This window comes from Frieseomelitta varia, unplaced genomic scaffold, assembly GCF_011392965.1.
Source record: "Frieseomelitta varia isolate USP_RPSP 00005682 unplaced genomic scaffold, Fvar_1.2 scaffold_579, whole genome shotgun sequence".
In the NCBI taxonomy this organism is placed as follows: domain Eukaryota; kingdom Metazoa; phylum Arthropoda; class Insecta; order Hymenoptera; family Apidae; genus Frieseomelitta; species Frieseomelitta varia.
Genome location: NW_025110344.1, coordinates 129528 through 137939, shown reverse-complemented (window position 1 = coordinate 137939; position 8412 = coordinate 129528). Strand labels below are relative to the sequence as shown.

At 42.3% G+C, this 8412-nt stretch overlaps 1 protein-coding gene across 3 annotated transcripts; it reads left to right on the top strand.

Annotated features, from left to right (window-relative positions):
* Nucleotides 1-3100: 3100 nt before the first annotated feature.
* Nucleotides 3101-8308, top strand: LOC122534183 (neprilysin-11-like). 3 transcript variants are annotated; one of them, XM_043664565.1, is made up of 14 exons: nucleotides 3101-3686; nucleotides 3995-4067; nucleotides 4147-4244; nucleotides 4387-4440; nucleotides 4541-4598; nucleotides 5387-5577; nucleotides 5671-5908; nucleotides 6038-6338; nucleotides 6428-6704; nucleotides 6779-6934; nucleotides 7362-7597; nucleotides 7680-7789; nucleotides 7883-7941; nucleotides 8035-8087. In XM_043664565.1, the coding sequence occupies exons 1-14, from the start codon at nucleotides 3674-3676 to the stop codon at nucleotides 8085-8087; spliced, it is 1917 nt and encodes a 638-aa protein (XP_043520500.1). In that variant the 5' UTR covers nucleotides 3101-3673. The 3 variants fall into 3 exon arrangements, 2 of the variants coding, with proteins under 2 accessions (XP_043520500.1, XP_043520501.1); XM_043664566.1 differs by lacking the exon at nucleotides 8035-8087 and adding an exon at nucleotides 8172-8308 and having other exon boundaries at nucleotides 3102-3686; XR_006307844.1 differs by lacking the exon at nucleotides 8035-8087 and having other exon boundaries at nucleotides 3102-3686; nucleotides 7684-7789.
* Nucleotides 8309-8412: the final 104 nt, after the last annotated feature.

The window sequence follows — 8412 nt, the reverse complement described above, 5'->3', positions numbered from 1 at the left end:
AAAAAAAAAAAAGAAAAAAAAGAAACCGCTCTTTTCTTGATTCCTCCATTCTCCAGCGAAATTCCTTTACCGCGTTACCAAAAATCGATGATTAAAATTTTAATAGATCGGTACGTATTTAGCATCGATACGCGACGATGTTGAACCGGTGTTGAACGTTACACGTGAACGCAACGCCGGAAGAACTCCCTGTCGAATCAATCTACACAATGTCGTCAGGGTAACGAATCGTCCAAACAAAAACAAACGAGCTGCTGCTGTTACTTTCGCTGGTGTACCGCTGCTGGTTGAAAGACCAGCGAATCGAGCAATTTAGCTCGGGTACCGATCGATCGTATCGACTTTACCAATTTTCCAACAAATCCTCCACCAGCCCTGTTGTTCGTTCCTTCCTTCGTTTCGTGCGAACTTTGTCAATTGCCTCGCCAGCTTTCTTGAGATCAGGCTTCGAATGAAAATGAATTCTTAGAAAACTCGTAATCGTCGTTACGTGCACGGACAATTCTTCAATTTACATCTTTAGTCGTTACGTGTTTTTAACCGATGCAGAAAAAAATACACGCACGAGAGAGATCGCGCTATGAGAATTACGCAAAGTGCAGCGAATCGTAAATCGTTCAAATTTCTAATTCGTCAAAAGGTCAAAAGGAAAGAGGAAGAAGAGCAAGGAACGTAAAACGACTCATTTCGAGGCTAATAAAATCCAATCGCCACAAGATCTCCAGGACTCTCCATCGCGGAACTCGCAGCAAGCCCCAAATTATCCATTCGTCGAATCGATTTTTGCTAGATTTGCCACGCATCGACTCGTCGCAATAGCGGAAAATTGCGCGAGGGAAATGTTTTTTCGAGAAACGTGAAAGATTTTGCGATTATCGTTCGCGTGCAACATTTTCGCATGAAACGAAAGTCGAAAAAGAGCCTGTCATCGCTACAATAGCCATTGACTTTCATTTCCGTATAGCAGCTATTACACTTAACCCTTTGCCCACTTGACTGTCCTCCGCAAGAAGACATCATACTTGTAATTTAACCAACAGTTAAACTTGTAAAATGTTTTATAATTGCTGATATGATAATTGCAACGTATGATATGATATAATATAATAACCTGACGATGTAAGAAGAGGAATAAAGCTAATCTCCAAAGAAGAAATTCTCGAGGATAGAGGCAGTCGTGAGTGAGTTGACACTCGTTATCATCGAATACATTCGTTGAATTGTTACTTGAATAATTCGGGACAATTCGCATAAAGTCTAAGCTTCTTACGGAAGTAGTTTATGAAAATGGTGAAGGAAATTTTTCAAGAGACTGAAATTATGTAATTCGTTAACTTTTACATACTATGCTTGACTTGATTGCTTTAAACGAAGTCACACATTAAAGAAATAGAATCAACAAAATTCCATGATAAATTGAAACGTTTCAACAGGATGATTATTTCCAATGCTATATAATTTTGCTTTTGAAGTGACATTTCACTCGCCATTTTGTAAATAAATTGCTGGTAGATGATGGAAAATAATGGGTTTTCGAGGGCATCTTGCTAGGTTACGTAATTGAAATGACACTGGTCTACTCCGAGTCTAATCTTTACTCGACTGAATTCTTCTTTGAATTCTTCACGCCGCGCTGGAGAGAATAGGGCAGCGAAACGCTTCAGAGAGCTCGAGAAAGGGTACTGCCGCGCTTCTAATTACGTTACGCGTGAATTTTAATAATTCATGCGCAATCCTGATAATTCTTAAGAAATCACGTAAGAAACAATGCTATCGTTCCACTCTCTTTCCACGAAATACAATCGCCATCGAATCGGACAAAAGTCTAGCTTAAACTTGCGCGAGATTTTTCGATTAGGCTCTTAGGAGTGTGCCAGGTACCGTTTGATTCGATAAATGAAATCGAGAGAGGAAAATATCGCGGGAATTCTAGTTCGCAGCGAAACTGCTTCCAGCGATTCCTCCAGGCAATCGCCTGCACATTATTTCTCTCCGCACAACGCAGTCCATGATCTTCTTTTTTTCTTTTTTGCTGGATGCCTTCGAGGCATACCTGTACGTGTACTTACCTCAGACACGTATATCTAAAAATCTAAAGCTAATTCTTTGCTTGCTACCTGGAGGCGAATCGATTAATTTTTTGTTTTTCTCCTGTTTTTAACTCGGCTTCGAGTTTTAATCGAGAATTAATTTGTTGATCTTTAATTTAATTTAGTTTAGAGTTTCATTAACGTATTCCAACGTGTGTGTGTGTGTGTGTGTGTGTGTGTGTGTGTTTCACATTCTGTGTGTCACCTAATGAGAAAAAAACTTTACTCACTCTATATGGAACATTGATTGTGTTATTTCGATTTCTAGGCACTCGCAATAGAAATTACCGGCAGTCATCAGATACGGCAGCTCTGTGTTAGTTGTAGCAGTATTTTTATGTAGTTTGTTTACGTTTTTATTACTATCATTTTATTTCGTATTTAGCACGGACGTCGAATTGGTCTTTTTCCCAACTATTGAAATTACAGAGTGTTATACACCACACAGTGCAACGCTTTCTATTCTCTTGGCGAACATGCGTACACGCGTGGAAAATTCTTTCTAACCCGAGTAATCAGTGTCCCTGATCGCGGTGATCCGTCTCTCCTTATACGATGCATCGACTTTACTAGATAATGCCATTTAGAATGCACGCTATTCGACAATTATGCGAATGAATAATGGAATATAGCTCTATGCCTTACACTGACTTTACTTTCTCTTTGTTCAACACACAACATTTCCGATACAAATACAATAGAAAAACGTTACATCACCGTATCCACGTGTATATTGCACGCGATACGATTATAAAACGAACATGCAAATGTACGTAGTTCTATACGTTAGAATCGTTATCCTCGTTAACGCCGAACGGAACGATGATCGTTTCAGCGATCAATCCTATTTACGCAAGTGGGATTTCTTGACAAGTCTGTGTGGACTCTTGACAGACTGTTACCCCAAGATTCTTGAATCTTGCACGGGACGATGTTGCGTCGTTGTTTGTTTCACGTAGACCAGTCAGACTATCGAGCGTATTACCCGAGCGAAATGGGAAGAGTAGCCACTCCTCCGAAGCAAGTCGCGAAACCTTGAAAGGAATCTTGAACGTGTAAACTACAACGATGATCGATTACGTGCATGTTTCAAGGAAGTAAGTACTACATGTTTTAGTGATAAACTTTGCATACGTCAGCCGCGTCGAAGGCCAAAGTGGTTCGGCTGTCTAAAACACGTACATTCTCGCGTCAATCGTCTTCAATCTTGCAATCTCGAGCCAACGGTTGGATCGCGATCAAAGTAACGAAACTCGGACTTGAATTTTTCGATTGGAAATTTGGAGTTTTGGCACCAATCAGAGAACTTGGCTCATCGTCAGACTTTACTGGCCAACGAAGGAGGAGTAACATGTGCGAAACATCGTTTTAACGGGGCAAAACACGTGGCCGGTTGGGGTGAACGACGCTGGTACGCACAGGTGAAAATAGAAAGAGAGAGAGAGAGAGAGAGAGAGGCGAGTAGTTCGACGTAACGAGAACCACTGGCAAAGCAGGAAAATGTGAACGTATGGATAGCCTCCGTTGTCCCTCGAGGTTGTCGTCAGTGTCGTCAGTTCGATCCGGTCACTGGGCCATTCACCATGAACGAGCGCAGTGAGTATCTACATTTACACGTATACCGGTGTATTTATTCACCGCAACTTCCGCTGACGCCTCTCTGCATCCCCATTTTAACTCGCTATAGACCGCTTTAACTTTCCTACGAACGTTCCCTTATCCCTTATCGTACTCGCTTCGAGTTGAGTTTCACACAACCCTGACCCGACAATGAGTTCTACGTGTTTAAATTCGTGTAAATTCGGTCGCACTCGCTCGAGTTTGATCTCTTGATTTCAACCACTATACACACACACACACATCGTGGAAATAAAATTTTCTTCCTAAAATTGTTTCCCTTTCAGAGGATGAAACGCGTTCGATTTACACAGTCGCCAGCAACCAGAATCTGATACCAGTAAAGTCCAGACGCGCCTAGTAAGTCGTGTTGTTACACGCGTGAAACGGTCGGCGATGTAACAAGCTTGCCAATTATTTATTTCCATTTATTTTTCAGTTTAAGGAGACGAAGATACGTACCGAATCTAACGATGATCGTATTATTCCTCTTGATGGCCTTATCCATCACGATGGCCTTGGTGTTTTCTATACTCTGTGAGTGAACATTCGTCGACAAAGATCGATCATTTCTAATTTCCCTAAAATCTATGTATCGACGTGTAAACGTGTACACGTTTCATCTGAACTTGTCAGTCAGTATGATATATATTCTCTCTCGTATCCACTGTTTTTACAGATGCAACCAACAGACCGGCAAAGCTTTGCGAAACGGAGAATTGCGTCCGCATAGGTAAGGAAACGATCAACTTTTTAGCATTTGGTCGAGCTACTTTAATTCTGATTGAAATTGTGAGAAAGAAAAATTCAATGAAATCCCGTGTTCCCGCTAGCTGCTAGTCTGAAAGAATCTATGGACACTTCTGTAGACCCTTGCGACGACTTTTACAAGTGAGTATTCTATTGTTCCACTTTCGAAGAGCAACGATGCAACTCGCAGCATGTTTCAAAGTCAGTGTCGTACTTTGCTTACTTACTTCTCGTTGGCTCATTTGCACAGTATGGTAGTTGCGTCCGTCGCCACCTTGCCGTTTTACGCGGCCGCGTAAAACATGAAACGAAACAAGCGATATATCGCCGATCGATTTTGGCACAATACGATTGTTTCGAATCACATTTCGATCAAAGTGAGGCAAATTTTATATCAAACAACAAATGCATATCCCATTTATATGTATATTACACAATTATAGAATCATACTGTGTGTGTATTATTAATTTGATATCGATGAAAACGTAACAAGACCTTTATTCAAGGTTTCCAATTATCTATCGAATGGAACAACTAATTTTACAACTAATTTCAACAAGTTTTCTAAAAATTTATATCAATTACATTCATTTGACAATTGTTGCTTTGTTCTATAGTTTACAAGTATGTGTGTATTATTATAATTTAAAATAGTTTAAATGTTAATTCAGTTTAAATAAAAATGTTGAAATGCGAAATTTCTATGCGATCGAATAACGTGAGTAAACAATAATAGAATTCGCTGCACCGTAACAGTTGACGCTCATCCCCATCATTCTTTCTTTCGGTGCCTATTCGCAGAATACACTCCTTTCAAGCGTTCGCTTCCGGTCCCGGCGCGGTGGACGCTTCAGCGGGCACTGCCGTACTTCGTCGACGCGTCTTTCGATTCGCGCTTTCGTTCACGGATTTTCTCTCGCCTTTGCAGATACGCGTGCGGAAAGTGGCCAGACGAACATCCTATACCAGATAAGAGTCTAACGAACTCGTGGTTCGACGAGCGCAGAGAAAGAATGTACAGGAAAATAAGAGAGCTGTTGCGGGGCAACGCGACGAGAAGCGACGAACCATGGGCCGTGTCGCAGGCAAAAATATTGTACAACAGCTGCATGGACGTGCGTACGTTGTCACTTGCTTCGTTAATTCGCCATTTCAGGTCTTATATTTCCAAATAACTAAAATAAATTCACCCCTCGGTTGAACTCGATTCAGACGCGATAAACGAGCTGGGTCTCGAACCACTGTTCGACCTGTTGGAGCAACTCAATTTGCCTCGGGTTCCCGCCGCGCTCACCAAAAAGACCAACGGTTACATCGAACAAATAGCCAAGGTGAAGAAGCTTCTGGGAAGAGACGTGTTCTTCGGTTTCGACATTGTTCCTGATCCTCGGAACACCAGTAACAACGTCATGTTGTTCGACACACCGATCATGAGCAACCCCTTACCCAAGTATGTATTACGTTTTTCATTGCTTTTCTCCCATCGTTCATTCATTCATTCATTCATTCATTCATTCATACGCGAATTTTGCGAATACGCAATTTTGTCGCTCGAACGACAAATTTTTCTCGCCAACAGCGACAAGGAGCTCGAGAAACGACTGCACGCGATCAGGTCACGTTTCCGTAAACTGGAGAATCAAGAAGAAGATGAAGAGGAGAAAGAGGAGGAGGAGGAGGAGGAGGAGGAGGAAAGTACCGAGAACAAGCTGAAGTTAAAGGAAGCAGAAACGACCTACATAACCGACGTGATTAAGCAGATCGTGAATAATGGGACCCTCGATTCGTGCTCCTTGAACGATGAATCATCGTTTCCTGACGAGCAAGACCTGGACGAAATAATCGAGACGCTCTACGAATTGACCAGCACTTTTTACTACGTAATTACATTTATTGCCACACTATATTTATATTTATATTTATATTTATGAATCGATTGGTAATTATAAAAAGCACTACGTGGTTGCAGCTGTCTCGTCTGGAGAGCAACGAAAGCATCTGGGAGGACGATCCGACTGTTGACGATTACATGTTGGTGGACGATCTTCAAAAGTTGACCGACCTCTTTGTGACGAAAACCAATTCGACGCTCACGCCTAAACCACTGTGGCGACCGTTCATCGAGTTACTCTTCGAGGACATCGGCACTTTGGATCTAAACGAGAAGGACAAGATATTGGTGGCCGATCTAGAGTACTTGAAGGAGATTGCTCTGACGTTGGCTCTCGCCGAGGAAGAAGAATTGGGTAAATGTTTTCCCTAATTTGGGGATAAATCGACTGGCATTCGTCGACTTAGTTACTTTGCTATTACATTTCAGAGAGCTACATCTGGTGGGTGGTCGTGGACATAATTGTGCCTCACTCGTCCGACAATTTGAAGAAAATCTGGCTGGACTACACCAGAGAGGTGACCGACGTCGAGATCGGCGAATCGAGATCCCTCCTTTGCACGTCCGCGGTCAACGAATTGATGGGTCAGACTGATTAAAGTTTTACATTTTCTCGAGATTTTTCCGCGAACATTAAATGTTCGATATTCTTGCTTCTTTGAATCTTGGTTTGGTTAGCATTTGATATTCTGTTGAACGTTACGAACGAACGTTGAAAATCTTTTGAGTTTAGTGTTTATTAGATCAGAAGCATCGCGTAAGTCAAGACGATCCGCTGATCCGCGAGCCTGTTACGTTTGTTGTCGTCTGGAAACGGTTGCCATCGATCGTTTGTCGATGCTTTAATTTTTACCGTTTTTGGATGACCTAAGTCTGGTCTAGAGCAGAGCAGTTAAACGGCTCGTCCGTGATTTGTCGAAAAGTAGAGAGCCGAAGGGTGCGCTAACGTTGGAAATCCCTGCGAGATCCGACGCATATTTCAAAAAAGCTATAGCATATTTTATTGATACAGGAATGGCGGTCTCTTGGTTGTTCGTCGACCCGTCGTTTCACGAAAACAAAGGCAAAAGGGTGCTGGAGATGCTGGACGACATAAAGCAAGCCTTCGCCTCGATGGTTTCGCGCACCGATTGGATGGATCAACGGACGAAAATGGCCACGCTGGAGAAAAACGAGAACATGATTTCTCAAATTGGCTTTCCGGATTGGTTGTTCGACGAGACGGTACTCAACGAGTACTACGAAGGCGTAAGAGATTCGAGAGATTCGCAAGTCTCCACCTCCTCGCGATTTTGCTCCAAGAAATGAAATTAACTTGTACGTTTTTCAGATAGATCTGTCGGAGACGAGATACCTGAACAACATGATTCAAATCGTTCGACTCATGTCCCTGTCCGAATTGGAATGCATCCACGAAACTAACTATAACAACCTGTCGTAGTAAGAGTGTGAAAATTTTACATCGAGCAAACTCGCTCGAGACGAGCCAGATGAAAACGGACATTGAACGTTCCCTTTTCTTTTGTTGCTTAGCTGGGCCACCGATCCAACGGATGTAAATGCATTTCACACCTATCAATTCAATCACATAAGTACGTAACATTTAATCGATCGATCGAAACTTGCTTCGATTTTACTTACAATATAAATACCTTTTTCTTTTGCTCTTTCTAACACGCACGCAGCAATACCAGCGGGAATCCTTCAATTCCCATTTTACGAATTGGGCCTCGAGTAAGATCGATCGCCATCCTTCCGCAGCTATTCCAGACGTAGCTGCGAATAGCTGGTTTCTTTGAGATCGACGTTCTAATTTTTTCAGATCTCTGAATTACGGCGCCATCGGGACGGTGCTTGGCCACGAATTAACTCACGGATTCGACAACGTCGGAAGATACTTCGACAGCAACGGGAACGTGAGGCAATGGTGGACCAACGAGACCGCCACGAGATACACTGAGAAAACTGACTGCTTTATACGTCATTACAACACCTACTACGAAGCTGACGTAAGTTGTTACTCTCTCTCTCTCTCTCTCTCTCTCTCTCTCTCTCTCTCTCTC